The sequence below is a fragment of the Branchiostoma lanceolatum genome, chromosome 11, assembly GCF_035083965.1.
Source record: "Branchiostoma lanceolatum isolate klBraLanc5 chromosome 11, klBraLanc5.hap2, whole genome shotgun sequence".
Classification (NCBI taxonomy): Eukaryota; Metazoa; Chordata; class Leptocardii; order Amphioxiformes; family Branchiostomatidae; genus Branchiostoma; species Branchiostoma lanceolatum.
The window spans coordinates 17,802,207-17,819,539 of NC_089732.1; the positions used below are offsets into that span (position 1 = coordinate 17,802,207).

General features: G+C 42.8%; 1 protein-coding gene across 4 annotated transcripts in view; it reads right to left on the minus strand.

Annotated features, from left to right (window-relative positions):
- LOC136444459 (RNA exonuclease 1 homolog) overlaps positions 1-17,333 on the minus strand; it is a 51,691-nt gene that overhangs the window by 17,392 nt on the left and 16,966 nt on the right. For 2 of the 4 annotated variants that reach the window (XM_066442014.1, XM_066442011.1), the window contains exons 3-8: positions 16,581-16,744; positions 15,717-15,812; positions 14,156-14,272; positions 12,099-12,323; positions 7,264-7,398; positions 6,808-6,931 (exon numbers count right to left, since the gene is read on the minus strand). In XM_066442014.1, coding sequence (XP_066298111.1) covers positions 6,808-6,931; positions 7,264-7,398; positions 12,099-12,323; positions 14,156-14,272; positions 15,717-15,812; positions 16,581-16,744 — 861 coding nt within the window. Of the gene's footprint in view, positions 1-6,246; positions 6,286-6,332; positions 6,372-6,807; positions 6,932-7,263; positions 7,399-12,098; positions 12,324-14,155; positions 14,273-15,716; positions 15,813-16,580; positions 16,745-17,333 lie in introns of all 4 variants that reach the window. The other 2 variants (XM_066442013.1, XM_066442012.1) reach the window with 2 other exon arrangements.

Consider the following 17,333-nt stretch of genomic DNA (forward strand, 5'->3'; position numbering starts at 1 on the left):
CCAGTCAAATATCTTCGGTTCCTTTGAAACGCGCAGTTCAAATTTCGCGCGTCAGGACCGCGCGGCGTCGCCATCCAATGACAGGCCGACCGCATGGAGAAAGCTTTGTGATTCATTTTAGACCGCAGCAAAATGAAAATAGCACCATAATGACGGGCAGATCATGAGCTTTAAAATGATACCAGTAACAAAAAGAAAATTTAATATTTTTGGGGGTAAAACTCTACTTGAATTGATTCAATGCTTTTTGATCGTAAAAATCATCGATTGAATAGGTGTAAACATGACGGCAGGAAACAGGCCTGTCATTCTGCTGCGGTCTAAAAACATCATGGCGGCCGTCCAGAAGCGCACGGCCGCTAGCGCTCACTTTCATCAGCAATTTCTGGCGTTTGAAACATTTTACAAATCAAAAAAATACATCACAAAGGAGAGAAACGTATCCTTTATTTCTACGGGTAATTTTGCCACTAGGAACGGATAGTTTTTGTACCGCGGGCGTGGGAACATGATAAAAAATTCACCCACGATTTTCGCGGTAGGGTAAATATTTTCAGCTTACCGCTTAGTTCTGCAGCCATTATCCTGGCGCAGGTCTTCATTTTTTATTGTTGCACCGTTCGACCGTGATTTTAAATCTAGTCGCATTCTCAAACAAGACTGGCAATGATAAAAAGACATTGCCATGGCGACGGTGGTTGTTGTTTTAATTTTTACTGTACCCTGCTTAGGGCATAGTGATAGGTGGTGCTGTTCATACAGGATTTCTTACGTAAAGGGCTGAAGGGTACCTGTTCTACTGGACAAATACACACACACATAGACACGCACACACACACAGACACGCACACACACAGACAGCGACAGTTCCACTAGATTCTACCAGACACACCCCATTGTCAGAACGAACATCGATTTCATCACAGCCTGATCATGACAACTGAAAACAGCCCATGGACCGGGTTCCCACCATACAAAATGACTATTCTACTCTGATAGGACTGCTGTTTACATGAACAACATGTTAAGCCAAATCTACACAAATTTTAACATCATAGTCCACTTACCAACAGACACAGCATACATGTACACCATGCAACAGCTTGTACACTTATGTTCCCTGAACTATAGAACTAAGTCCTCTAGAGCGTGAATAGCCAGGGATGTTAGCTAAGGATGGAATGCCAGGATGGAATGCCAGGATGGAATGCCAGGATGGAATGCCAGGATGGAATCCCATGATGGAATGCCAGGATGGAATCCCAGGATGGAATGCCAGGATGGAATCCCAGGATGGAATGCCAGGATGGAATCCCAGGATGGAATGTCAGGATGGAATCCCAGGATGGAATGCCAGGATGGAATTCGAGTCCCACTGGAAGACCAGGAACACCAGTCATAAAGGAATTTGCCAGTAATTCCTGGAGCCCTACTGAAATGCCAGCCTGGGAATCTTAATCCAGAAATGTTGTTGTGTAAAAATGTGTCCCATGTGTTCTTGGAAGTGTACAGGATTATATCAGCAAGAAAGTGGCATCTTATCAGCAGGATAATCATCTAGTACTAGTACTACTGGCTTGCTAAATTTCCTTGCGACAGTGAAATTTTTCATTGATCGATCTGGCTTGGACATGTTCCCAATGTCATGAATGAGGTTAATGCCCTTTATTAATTAATCTGCTTGTATAGGTAACTGAAGCAGCGTGTGAACAATCGTTATCAGTACAGAGTTGATGCAGTAACGACCTGTTCCCCGAAGAAAGACATTAAGTCTTACAGTTGTAAGGACCAGCATTAGGGCGTCTAAAAGCATTGTAACAGACACACGTTGTTTTAGAAAAGAGCAATATCACTGTGGAGCTGAGGTCTTAAATGGGTCATGTATACATAAGCCTGGCACATCTGGTAGACAGATGTAGCTTCCTGTCTAGGTTATCTAGGAGGAATGTCCCGAGGGAGGCTTTCTGTCTGACTAACATTCCTAACATTCTTATTGTCTTAATATGCCTATGGACACATGCCTGTACAATTCCTAGAATAGTTGCAATCTGCACACAATACTATATCATTTGGCTCGCCCCTGAGGCGTCGCCAAAAACTAGGTCGCATATGCGACTAATCCGGTCGCACTCACGAGCGCTGACATGACCCACCCACCGAGCACTGCAGCATGGGACATCTTAGGACTGGACACAGCTACAGGACACATAAAGGACGCATACATTAATACATGACCGACCCACCCAGCACTGCAGCCTGGGACATCTTAGGCCACTGATGACTGGACACAGCGACAGGACACATACAGGACATTATATGGAATGTTTTCAACTAATGTCTTCAAAGTTGTACCTTCCTGTCGCAGTGGAAGGAAGCCTAAGTAAGTTAAAAAAGGGCAGTGCCCAAGAAGCCAAGACCCAACTTCCTGTCCGAGTACCGCCAAATCTCGCTAGTCAGCTGTGTGGGGAAAGTATACGAAGGTTTGCTGCGGGATGCCCTGTTACAGGACACTGAAAGAAGTCTCGCCCCGTCACAACATGGCTTCATGGGGAAGAGGTCAACAGTCACTGCACTTCTCTATACAGTCAAACCTGCCTAGGCGACCACCTTTTCAACGCGACCACCTGGCCATGGCGACCGCTTTTTCTCGGTCCCGAAAATTTTCCCCATAGGCACAAGCATTAAGCTGTCTGTCCAAGGCAACCACCCTTCCAACGCGACCGCGACCACCACAAATTGGGACCGCAAAGAGCATTATCCCCGCCCATGGCGACCGCCTCATTTCCAAGCGTGTGGTGACATCGGATCATTTTGCTGTCGGATTTCGCGGAAATGTTTTTAAGACCTTGACGGACAAAAATATATGGAATAGCATTGACTCCTCCATGAAGTGTTTTAATAAAACGTTCCCACTATAAACATTGTCATCTTCAGTTGTCAGATCGAAAACCTTTTGCCCCTTTTATCCAGCGGTTGGCGCCCCAAAAAAGGCTGGGGTCAGCAGGTGTTTTCAAGGGATTTACCGTAGGCCTTAAAACTTTGATTGTATGTGCGTATGTGCGGGAGGGCGCTGCGAGATCATCGAGGCAAACATTGTTTTGTAGTCAAAATTATGACAAAAATTTGTACACGATGTAACGGTATACAAATATTACAACGGTAACGGAAAATGCAATTTTTGTAGGGCGCTGCGAGATCATCGAGGCAAACATTGTTTTGTAGTCAAAATTATGACAAAAATTTGTACACGATGTAACGGTATACAAATATTACAACGGTAACGGAAAATGTAATTTTTGTAGGATCTTTCTATCTATATGAATTGAACCTGGTGGGGGTTATTCTGTCTAAAATCACATAATTTTCCATCCATCTACGTATATATAGTACACTGTATTTGAACACCTCAACCTGGAAACATGTTGTGAGTGGAATCCTCTTCATGGCGACCACCTGTCCATCGCGACCGTTTTTGCTCGGTCCCCCGGGTGGTCGCCTTGTGCAGGTTTGACTGTATTCTCCAAACGTGGCATGAAGCTTTAAACAGTAATCCAAAACTGGATGTTCACGAAATGTTTGTGGATTTCACCCATGCGTTCGATACCATCAACCATGGCTAACTACTAAGGTCGCTGGCTGACATGGGCATCCGGCAGTCCTTATGGATGAGTCTAAGCAGCTACTTAGAGGGCAGAACACAGAAAGTTAGATGGGGCCCACGCCATCCTAACAGGTGTACCCCAGGGTGGGCTGATATCTCCAACACTTTTCTCTATTTGTATTAACTCTCTGGACACAAGGTTGCCAGTACCCATCATCCCTGTTAAATATGCAGACGATCTTACAACCTCCGAATTGCTCATGGCTTCCCTTCCTGGGCAAACCCAGAAAGCCCTAGACTCCATCGTGGACTGGGGGGAGTCCTATTCTCTCGGGGTGAATGGGAAGAAGACAATGGACATGATCATCAGTGCTAGAAAGGAAGCAAACATACCCGTCCCTCCCCACCAGACAATATCTGGACCTGAGATACAAAGGGCAAGTTTTTTTAAACTCCTTGGCGTACATGTCTCTTTTAACCTCACATGGGACATACATGTTCACTATATGTTAACGAAATCTCGACCACAGGTTTACTACCTCTACGCTGCCAAGAAGGCTGGACTTTCTACTGAAGTGCTCACCCAGATTTATATGACATTTATACGCCCCCTCTTGGAGTACGCCAGCCCTGTGTGGGGCGGGCTCCCGAAACACTTGTCAGACATGCTGGAGGGTGTGCAGAAGCGCTGCCTGAGAATCATGGGGATTCCGTCGGACTCGCTGCCGTCACTGTCTAGCAGACGGGACACAGCAACTCTGAAAACACTACAAGACATTCTGAAGGACTGTAGTTCTCCTCTGTATGAGTTCTTTGTCCCACCTCAGAACAATTCTTATAGTCTTCATCGAGAGGGTCGCTACCAAGCAACAAGGAGTAAAACCAACTTTCATTTGCGCCCTGATCTCTACGTTTGCTGTATAGTAATGTTAGTCGATGGTGAATCATACATGTGACTCGATTAACATAAGACTTAGTTAAGTGCTACTTGTTTGTACATACATTCTATTACCTATTGCATTGACCATGTAAGATAGAGTCTATAATAATATTTTGATAATGTGTACAGTCAAACCTGTATTAGCGGTCACCTTTGCATAGCAGCCACCTACCCATAGTGGTCACTTTTTGTTGGTCCCTTGAATTTTTGCCATTGACATAAGCATTAAGAATTAGGCTATAGCGGCCACCTGTTCAACGCGGTCGCGGCCAGACGATTTTCAGTCCCGCGAGTACAGTAACACTGTCGGTAACGGTCACGGCGCGCCGGTAGAAGCCGCATCGCCACCGCACGCCAGGTTAAAAATCTTCATTTTTCACGCCGTTATCAAATTTATGTGGACTCAACTGGATAGGATAATGATTAAGAAAACCAGAATGTCTTTGTTAGAAAATCCATGGTTTGACGCGAAGTCAAGCATCATTTTCTTCACATGGCTTGCATTTGTACATCGTGGCAAAATTGACTTTTTCTGTGCATTTCGACTGGACAAATATTACGGCAGCTTTTTGGAAAATACAACCCGCACATGTACCTGATGCGGTAAGTTCGCAAAATGTTTGAATGCCGGCCCAATTTCCGTTTTCCCTGGGAATTCATCCAAAATTGTGCTCAAAACGTGCTTCGGGCTTTCGGCGCGATTTTCAAAATGGCGCTGATAGTGAGCAGCACAAAGGTCAACGGAAGACACCACTGTTACAGAGGTATAATGTGCAAAATTTATTTTGCTGCAAAGTATCACTGAGGATAATTACTTTACCAAAAGCTTCAAAATAAAAATGAATAACATTAATATGATGTAAAATTTGGGCTATTGCAATTTTCTGAAAAGAAAAAAAAGCCATCAAAAGAGCGACCTAAAATGTGACTTACCTATGCAATGTTTACATGTGTACTGTACAGTGAATAAATGCATCTCAGTTGGTACTGAAAACATGTGTCACTAGAGGTCAATTAATCGACCATTTCTCCATAGCGGCCACCTGTCCATAGCGGCCAGTTTTGGCCAGTCCCTTGAGTGACCGCTATAGACAGGTTTGACTGTATTTATATTGAATTTGTTCCACTGATGATGATTTTAAGGACAGTACTTGTGTTTCCGACTGATTTTTAATAGTTAACAATATTATGAAATACGCAATTTAGCCCCAAGGGCTACGATGTGTTTCTAATCGAATAAACTAAAACCGAACTTAACTGTATTATACATTAATACATGTACATGCCACTGATGACTGGACACAGCTACAGGACACATACAGGACATATACATTAATACATGACACACCCGCCCAGCACTGCAGCATGGGACATCTTAGGACTGGACACAGCTACAGGACACATACAGGACATACAAAATGTATACATTAATACATGACCCACCCACCCAGCACTGCAGCATGGGACATCTTAGGACTGGACACAGCTACAGGACACATACAGGACATATACATTAATACATGACCCACCCACCCACCCAGCACTGCAGCATGGGACATCTTAGGACTGGACACAGCTACAGGACACATACAGGACATATACATTAATACATGACCCACCCACCCAGCACTGCAGCATGGGACATCTTAGGACTGGACACAGCTACAGGACACATACAGGACATATACATTAATACATGACCCACCCAGCACTGCAGCATGGGACATCTTAGGACTGGACACAGCTACAGGACACATACAGGACATATACATTAATACATGACACACCCACCCAGCACTGCAGCATGGGACATCTTAGGACTGGACACAGCTACAGGACACATACAATCAGAAATGAAATGGCAAATCAGAGATGTCAAAGTGCTAATATAAAAGTATGCTATGATCATAAGAGGTTGTAATAAAACTGACGAGACTATAAATCCTGAAAGACACACTAAATCCGGAACTTTTAAGAAATTAATTTTTGGGAAGACAATATCATCTGATCCTCACTTGAAAGTTCATCTGTGTTGGTAGAAGTCATTCTGTATCAAAGCTAAGCTGCAATTTTGCAACACACATCATGATGCAGAATACTTATAACTTAAGGAAAATACATTTTATTCTAACATAAATACAGCTTGCCTGCTGACATTCCCAGAATTTTGGAGATTTCTGGAGAATTCTGGAGAATTCTGCAGAACTGACCATGTCCCTTGATAGAACCAGTAGGTTTACCAGGTACGCAATACTAACAAACAAACCTTTAGTAGGAGTGGTGGTCAGTCCGTGTTCACTGCGCAGCCTCCTGATGGTGGACACTGTGGCCGTCAGGTAGCCTTGTCTGGCAGTGCAGCGGTCATAGCAATCTCTCTCCTCTTTCAGGGCCTGAAGACATGTAAAACCACTCTGATTATGTAGACAGGTAGTAGTCATAATGTAGAGGAAACTGTGGCATGATATTCAATCTATTCTAAGCCAGTTATTACTAACTTATACATCCAACAATCTTTAAGGATAACTGTTGACCTTATCTGTCATATATGTTCTGAAGCAATCACTTTCAAGTTTAATAATGCACTTTATTGTGTAAATTCTTAGTCCTTGATTTAGCTGCCTGTGCTCTCAACAATATGATGGTGGACTAATTTCTTAGTTGCACAAAACATAACTATTGAAAGAAATTACCAATTTAACAAACTCTATGGTGAGAAACTAACCCTGTCATAGGCTGCCTGTTCCGACTGACAGATGAGTAAACACTCGTCCACTATCTTGTTGAGGTACTGTTGTCTGGTGCTGGTCGGGATCTTAGACCCAAACTCTGCAGGGACTGTGGGTCTCTTCAATGTAGTCTGCAGTTCAAAACATTACATCATCAATGTCATATACACAAGCAACATTAGAGATGATACACTCTCTCACACTCACTCAGTACACTCATTCTTACTCATTCACTCATTCACCTACTCACTCACTCCCTCACTCTCACTCATCCACTCACTCACTCATCCACTCACTCACTCACTCACTCACTTACTTATCCACTCACTCATTCACCTACTCACTCACTAGCTCACTCACACACACTCATCCACTCACTCACTCACTCACTCACTCATCCACTCACTCATTAATCCACTCACTCACTCACTAACTCACTCACTCATCCACTCACTCACTCACACTCACTCACTCACTCACTCAAACACAATGCACGGATACACACACATATGCACCCCCCCCACACAGCACACAGACATACTCATCCACTCATCCTTTTGTGTTGCCACTATGTTTCATATTATTTTGTGCTACTCATTACTGCTATTATTATGATTTACTTCTGAATATTATCATTTATTACTGTACCTCTACCAATAATCCTATGTCAAGTTTATGTATTCAATTGGTGTCCTTTATTGAGTCGCAGGACACGATAATAAAACATTCATTCATTCTTTCCTTTCCTTTCTTTATTCCTCATTAATAAAATACATGAATATACAATCATTATAAGGTGTTACAATATAAAATAACTTTCTGCATATAAACACAAGATTTAATAAAAAACATTTGATAGCGTTAATCGTTACAAACGATTTTGGTCAGTTCGGCACTGGTTATTGCACGGTGAATCACTCATCATTGAAAGTTTTCGGTTGAGCGCATTAGCACTGAATCCTTAAATTCTTACAGGGATCATCAGAGTCCTGCATACATTGTACTTAGACTTAAAGTGTCCATGAGTCATCAATGTCCCTTTCATCGTGTATGTTGGAACACCCCTGCTGCTACACTGGTACTTTAGAAGTAGAGTCGGAACGGAGCGAACTGTCCTTCGTTTCGGCTTGTTGGTCTTTCCTTATCTCCTAAAGTCCACATGCTTTAGTGCTAAAGTTGCTAGGGGGTACAGCAGTCCAGCTACAGTTATCATGTAGTCCTCCCAAATGTCAGGGTCAATCTCATCTTCTACAATTTCTGCTCCCAGCATTATTTCCGTAAACCTTTCCTCTGGTTGTTGGTGAACGGACGCCATCACCCTGATGCCCAGCTTGTCTGTTGCTGCATCTGCTAAACTGTCTCTGAGGTTGTTAAAAGCAAGTGCCCGACTATATCTGTTGTTGTTGCGTCACATGAGGGGCATTGTTTAGGACTGTGTTTCACCGGGGCTGTACTCAGATGTACTAGTTTCTGTAGAGTCTTTTGGTGCTTTGGGTGTTTCCTTGCAAGTGACCACAGCTTGTGGGGTTCTGCGTTCGTACTGTGTACTCTGAAGGATCTAGGTTGGTGACTGTGTGCTAAGACCCATTCACTCTCTTCCTTAGCACTCACTGCCCTTTTCACTATTTGCTTCCACTCCATTTTTGTCGGGAACTCTACCGTTTGCCAGATCTTTCTAGGTACTCTGTTAGGCTGTAATCTTCGGCTGCTCTGAAGCTGTCGCTAATGAAACCTCTTGTTGTGTAGCATGGCCTTGCCAGTATGTGCGAATACAATCTGAAGAGGAAGACTTTCTTGGCTAGTGCAGTACAGGGGAGATTGGCAAGCCTACCGAAGAAACACAGCTTGTGTTTGTCCATGATGGCTTTCAGAGTATGCATCCCCAGGGCACCAAGGCTCTCTCTAGTTCCTGTCTGTGGGTGCATATTCTGCATACGCTTCACCCCTCCTCTGTGAACTCTCTCCAACTTCATCAGGTCTGTCTGGGTAGGGTACCATAATTCGCAACCGTACAACATACTGGGTATGACGATTGTGTGGTAAAGAATTTTTGTGACCAGTGGGTTGGGGGTGTGTCCTTCTAGACTGGTAGACAAGATGGCACTGATACGCCCTTTCCCCTTTCTACAGGCACTCTCTATGGCTGCCGCTGAAGTTGTGTTGGACGAATGTTGTATTCCCACGTGTGTTACCGTGCGTGCTTCTGGGATTTCTGATGCACCCATCACCCATTCAGGATCTGTGTTGATTCTATGCATCCTGTGGTTCCCTTGTGTGAACACGATGCATTGGCTTTTGTTGGGAGCGAATTGAAATCTCCATCTTCTTCCATAGTCAGCTATTGTATCAATCATGCCTTGTAAACCTCTCCTTGTTCCTGCCAATAGGCATATGTCGTCTGCAAGGGCTAGGGGAACCACAGTAGATCCCTCCTATGGACACACCACTTCCTTGTACTTGCACCACATCATGGATGTCATTGTTGGCTAACAGGAAACAAGTCAATGACAGGATGACACCCTGGTTTACGCCCCTTGTAGTCTCAAACTCCCTGGACTCTCTCCCACCCAGCAGCACGGAGAACTTACTGCCTATATGCATGTGTCTGAGAAGACGCCAGAGTTTGCTGTCGATACCTGCCTTGTAGATCTTGTACAACATGCCGTCTATCCACACTGTGTCGTATGCTTTTTTGGTGTCTAAGAAGCACCCGTAGACAGTGCCACTTCTCTCTTGATAGTGGTTTACTATCTCTTGGACCATGTAAGCTGTTGTTAAGTTGCTACACCCTAGCTGTCCTCCACTCTGTAGCTCATGAGGAAGCCCCCTCGACTTAAGCCATGGTTTCAGTCTGTTGAAGAGTAGTGATTCGCAGACTTTAGATATGACTGGCAGTAGGGTGTTACAGCGGTGCGAGTCCAAGTCCGCTTTGTTGGTTTTGTTCTGCTTCAGTAAGGGAACTTTGAGGCCCTTTTTGAAGGCCTCTGGTATGTGCTCTGATTCCCTTATTGCGTCAAAGAGGTACGTTAGTCTAGCCCACAGTACTTCGCCAGCATACTTCAAGTGTTCATAGGTTAAGCCATCTCTGCCTCCCCTTTTGTTGTTCTTGAGTGTTCTGCAGATTGAGGCTACTTCTGCTACAGCAAAAGGCTCGTCAAGTATGACCTCAGCATTACTGTGGCTTTCTTTTTCCATACTTTTCACCTCATCTTCAATTATCTTCTTATGGTTATCATCAAAGAGTCTACCTTCTTCTTCTTGTTCATTGCCTAGCATTTCAAAATGCTTGGCCCAGGTTTCTCTGACTTCTGCAGGGTCTGTGATGAGCTGATGTTCTCCCACCTTGACTGCCTGTGGCTGGTCTTTTTTGCCCTTTCTTTGTCTCACTCTCCTCCAAAACTTTTTGTCATCTGTGCTTGCCAATGAGGCTAACTCCTCATTCTCTTTGGCCTCGTGCAAAAGCTTTGCCTCTCTTAGTTCTGTTCTGAACTGACTCTTGCTGCTCTTGTAGTCTGCATACAGAGGATTATCTTTTCCTCTCGGCTTTCCTGCTTCTTCCCATAATAGCCATGATTTCACTTGCTTTTCGTGACATTCTGTAAGCGTTGTTGACCAGTATGGTTCCTGGTGACGTCTTATTATCTGTGTTGGTAATGTTTCTTCAGCTGCTCTTTTTAATACAGTAGTTATTAAGCTCAGTTCATCTTCAATAGCCTCCTGTGATTTTTCGGTTGGTACTGGAGCTGATTGCAGCCTTTGACAAACTCTCCTCTTGTATGTGTTTTCTGTTGGTTGACTCCTCACACTTTCCCAGTTCAACCGTGGGTCTGGACTGCTCTCTTTCCACTCTCTTAGTTTGTTGGAAAACTGAGCAATGATGGGATTGTGGTCTGACATATTAAGTTCATTGTAATCCATGACTTCACATCCTATTGTGTCTGCACGTAGCGAGCACGGTACTAATATGTGGTCGATTGTGGACTGTCTATCACCACTTCCTTGAAATGTTTCCAGAGGACCCTTGCATAGGTGACTTAAATTCAGGGACACAAGGTCTAGTTCAAGGGTGATATCAATCAGTTCATCGCCCAGTTTGGATGAGGGTCCTCTACCTCTGGGACCACCGCTCCTCCCCATATCTGCATTGAAGTCTCCGAGGAATATCACATTTCCTTCGCTCTCGTATTTTCTGTACATCTCTCTCACATAGTCTATTTGGTCTCTGTATTCCTCAATGGGTTTAGTTGAATCTGGGAAATACACTGCAAAGAGGAATAGTTTCTGGCCATTCTTTTGTTGGACTCTTATTCCTATGATTCTATCATTTCCATCTTCTAACTTATGGACAGCATAGTCAATGGACGTTTTCCATAAAAAGGCTACACCGCCCTGGCCTCCCCTTCAGTGACTTGTAGTGTGTTCTGTCAGCTTGCTATCTGCCTTGCCCCAACCTCTGTGTGTCATTAACAAGTTGTCTAGGGCTGGAGTAGCCTGAGGGTACAGCCAGTGCTCAGATATTGCTAATATGTCAATGTCTTGTAAGTACTCTGTGATGAAGGGGATAGCTGTTCATTCATTCATTCATTCATTCATACTCAAATGCACACACGCAGAAATACACACACACACACACACACATACACACACACACACACACACACATATACACATATGAGTAGTTTTCTTGATTCATATTCTGAATGGTACATACATTTGTAATCATTATTATAATAGTTTTTTTCTAAATCGGAATAAAAGGAATAGAAAATCTGAGAACCTGTCCATAATCTAATTGGTTTGGCCTAATTGCCCAAAACAGTGGTTTCCTTACCAGAGCAGGTGTGTGTGCCACACGACGACCACCCTTGGGTGCAGTCTTGGCCAAGGTTGGAGCAGGGGGGGTGGTGGATTTGCGGAGGCTGTTCTGGGGGGTTGCTGCACTTCTCTTGTTGTTGAGGGTGTATTTCCCAGTGGGTGGTGGGATCTTGGGTCTGTGGGCGAGACGTTTCTTGTGTGCAGCTGAGCTGAGCGAGGAGCCTGTCAGACAGGGCGTTGACTGAAACACACAACCAACACGATGAGGTAATGTCAGGTTTAGGGCTGTCTCCAGGATCCATCCCGGGATGGACATTTGCTTGTTGGGACAGACAAAAAATTCATGCTGTCTGTCAAAAAAAAATCAGAACTTTGCAGCATGAAATTGATGAAAACGTCTTTTTTATAAGCTTAAAATATCAGACTTGACAAAATTAACAACATGGCAGGCTCAACATGAGCTCCGAAACAATGAGTGGGATGGAAAAAAATTTCAAAGCTGGAGACAGTCTTGGTCAGAATGGAAGGATCCAACAGAAAAGACTGAACACACCAGGATACATTTAACTGGCATGAAGACAGTTAAATGGCTCAGACTCCAGAAGGGTGAGGTAAAAAATGGATCATAGCTTCAATGAAGGTTGAAGGTTGGTTGTTGAGTGTGGATTCCACATGGAAGGTCACAAGTCATGTTCTGAGTACTAAAGAAGACGAGTGGGCTGGTCAACAATTCTGTGAGTCCAATCTCTTGTTTGAGGACACCAAATTTTCCTGGCACATTTTTCATTGAAATGCATGCTTTTCTCGGGTGGGTATGACGTAAAAAGAATACAACATGGTGTATTCCGCATCACTTTTAGTCCCAGCCTTCCCACAGGCCTTCAAGGGATCCGACCCGTGGTCAGGCTGATACCTTGGGTGATAATTAATACACCATGTTGTATTTCTATGTGTCATTGACTGGCTCATCATCATAGCTGAATGCACTTCATCCATGGCTTAAGGGGTACGTTTTGATATTCTGCTGGGATACATGTAGTCCCTACATTTGTTTTCCTGCGATTTCTCTTAGCTAGACAGATTGTAAATGCTGTAGATGATGGTGATGTCCTGAAATAGCATTTGTATAGCTAATAGCTATACAAATGCTATTTCAGGACATCACCATCATCTTAGTATAACTATACACAACAATAATGATAGAATATCAGTTACAAAACCAGGGGAGACATGCAGTAGCTTAACAACATGGAAATATTGACAATAAAAAGAGCATTGATTGTACAGTCAAACCTGCCTAGGCGACCACCTCTTCAACGCGACCACCTGGCCATGGCGACCGCTTTTTCTCGGTCACGAAAATTTTCCCCATTGGCACAAGCATTAAGCGGCCTGTCCAAGGCGACCACCTTTCCAACGCAACCGCGACCGCCACGAATTGGGATCGCACAGAACCTTATCCCTGCCCATGGCGACCGCCTCAATTTTGGATTTTGCAGTCGGATTTCGCGGAAATGTTTTTAAGACCTTGACGGACAAAAATATATGCAGTGTCTTAATAAAACTTTCCCACTATAAACATTGTAAATACAAAGATTTGTGAATACGCCATCTTGGTTTCGGGATTTGTCATTGGCCTTAAAACTTAGATTTTATGTGCGTGTGTGTGTGTACTCTTAACGGAACGTGTGAATGCGGGAGGGCGCTGCGAGATCATCGAGGCAGACATAATGTTTTTAGTCCAAATTATGACGAAAATTTGTACACGATATAACGGTATACAAATATTACAATGATAACGGAAAATGTAACTTTTGTACGATATTTTTGTCATTGCGAATTGAACCTGGTGGGGTCATGCTGTCTACAATCACATGATTTTCCAACCATCTACATAGTACACTATATTTGAACACCTCGACCTGGAAACATGTTGTGAGTGGAATCCTCTTCATGGCGACCACCTGTCCATCGCGACCATTTTTGCTCGGTCCCCCGGGTGGTTGCCTTGGGCAGGTTTGACTGTACTTTAAAATTTAAATTAATGAATCTATTGAACAGGCTGCAGTTCACCTCTGGTTCAGCAGGTGGCACTGCTACAGCCATCTCTTGCAGTCTTTTGTATCTGTCATGAATCTGCTGTGAGGCTGATGGTCTGGGTCGCTTCTGGGTCATCCTCTTCATGTTGGACTAAAGATCATAAATAAAATGTTTCACGCTCCAATATTATGCCAAATATCAGTAACAAAACTATGACTATTAAGGACTTCCTGGTGATATCTTAAAAAAAAGAGTACATCATGATCAATGTTGGAAATTTTCAATTGTACTAATTTGTACAAATAAATTTGTGCAGTTACTGTGGATTATGACTTATGCACATAACTCTCGTTCTCATTTGAGTGTACAAATTGCTGTCGCCAGCCTTTACTTCTTCATATGAGCCAAACTACGGGCACCATCGATGCTTTCTTCATCTTCCCACAACACGTATCATGTTTCACGAAAAATGCACCACAAAATTACCAGAGGGGTTTTGACTTAGAAGAAGTTATGGCAATGGGTGGCATAAAGAGTCATGGTAAGTTCACATGATGCAGAAAACTACCTTTAATTTACTTTAAGGCCACACCAATTCTATTTGTTGATTCTCAGATTTTTCAGAAAGTCGATCAATTACAACTTGGCGACTTACGTCTGGTGAACACGCTTTTTGACGACAATATGTAACTTCTGTAACCGTTACCGTTTTTCCGCGATTCCCCCTCCATTCCAAATGCTTTACTGCTCCTGATATATAAGCAGTATTAGTTCGCAACATTGAATATGTTATAGATGTTGTAAGAGGTAAATTATTCGAATCAACGGAGGATGGAACGTTTTGCAAGAACTATCAGATTCAGTCTCTGGTAAATTGCTCAAACAAGTCGAAATGCAAAAACAATTCCAGACAATCATATTCCTGAATGAAACAGTTATAATCGTTAACGCGGCACTAAATTTGACATAAGTATCACCAGAGATACTGACGCCTCAACTATAGCTTTTGAAGGCGATGTCGCGACATGATAGCTCCATATTTGAAATATTTAATCAACTGATGTTCAACATTTTTTACGCAAAAATATGGGTAAACTCCAAGGACATCTAATCAAAGCTCAGAAATTTTTGGTAACTTCCCGTGATAAATTAGCTGTAATATTTTGGGGATCATAAAAGGAGATGAGCTGATCAATTTTTTGAACCTAAAAATCGCTATTTTGCATATTTCATTGAGAACGAGCGATAAATGTATCAAACAATTGTGACTAGGAAAGGTACTAATGACATTCGGCAATCCACTGTAAATATTGAAGTATTTGCAGCATGTTGTATAAAGTCAGACTTCTACCACATACTCATGACACCCACAAACAGGTCCTGGCATTGCCATTATTGTGTTTCATCTATTTCAACCTGACTGCCTTGAAATTTGGAAAGTGACTTTCTAAATTTCAAGTGACTGGTGTTTATTGTTTCAAATGCAAACATAAAGTTATAGCCAACTCATAATTTGTGCTGCAAAATAAAGGTGTTGGACCAGTATGAATGAATTTACAGAAATGTTCCTACCAAGAAGTACCCCTGTACTCACCGTGTCAAAACTAGCGAGGTGGGCCGTCCTTTTCTTCCCTGCCTGCCCAGGGAGGCTGGTACAGTGAACCTGCTCCTCTGACAGATCCAGACTTTCCTGTGTGGTACCAACACATGACACACTTTCCAGTTAAAGTTTGGAATTCTAGTTTTCCCATTTTGAGAAATAATATATTAAGCAACATTAATTTTAGATGAAAGGTTATATCATATCATAATCAAGTGTGTTCTACAGCAATGTATGACCATGATAATTTCATATCAATTTCAAATTTGTCTAACGGCTTATATACTTCACCATCTTCAGAGTACACTGCTACATGTACATTGTACTTATAGCTTAAGAAGCAGATATGTCACTTAACTGCCCCAAACTGTGCTAGCCTATAGCTAGTAATAGGCATTCAAATAGTTGCACAAACCAGCATCAATTAGTGTCAGTTGGTGCAATTTTTGCCATCTGAAAATGCTAAATTTTTTTTCAATCTAAGACAAATTTGCAATTGGAAAAAATGATGCAAATGGTTCCAAAACGGTGAACAATCATCCTTCTAAAGTTCTATCACTGCAAAAATTTTTAAATCATTGTACATTTTGGTTCAACATTAGCAATTTAGCGGCAACACTGCGATTTCCAATAAAATTACATGTATCTTACATTGAAACTGGGAATGTGACATTCTGGGTGTGGCCAGTTTGTTTGGCTAATTTCTAGGGCTTCATATGCAAAGGTGTCCATGTCAGTGTGACTGTAAGGTAATTTGCCATAAATTCCAAAAGTTGGGGCCATTCCCTAGCAGAATTTGGCGTAGCCAAGAGAGATGCCCCTTACAGGTATCTTTTTGGACAGTCGTATCTACCCCACCTGAGGATCGTCCTGAGTGCCCATCTTGTTGTCTGCCATCTTCCCGTGCGTCTCCTGAAAGATCCTCAGACATTCCTCATACGGATCCTCCGAATCTTCAAATTCCTCTTGTTCTAATCTCCGCAGAACCTCAGGGTCAAGGTCAGGTCCACTGGTGGGGTTGTCTGAACATGGAAGTGGACATCAGTACCACTCTTCCCTTTGTACCGTTATTTCTCCTGTTTATATCTGACAACCCTCAACTATGAAAGTTAAAGTTATTTATTATCTTTTCTAGCATTCGCCATGCATTTTGTCTCTAGCTAATCAATTGCAAAATTCTAATCAAGTTTTTGTTTTTCTGACACCTCAATGCTTTATAGTTTATACATAGTATATGGTACCTTTCAGTTAACTGTAGGGGCTAGGTAACAATACACAAATATCTAGGTGCAATAGTGCATGAATTCACCGGCTACCAACACCACCCATGCTGCCGTTAGCGTATTGACAGACCTACTAGTATAAGTGAGTAGTATACACTCGGCACAAAAAGTTTGGAAACTTATTAATTAACTTTGGTGGATCATATCTCCGTTGTTTCTTGATCAATTTCAATGATTAGTATATCATTGAAACGCTTGTGTGATTTTCTTTTCCATGATACCAAACTTTTGATGGTTCTAAATTAATGGAACGAGCACCAGACCTGCTTATGCGAGCGGGTTACATAAAAAAAGTGCCCAGATTACCCAACTAGGCAAGCCATGCGCT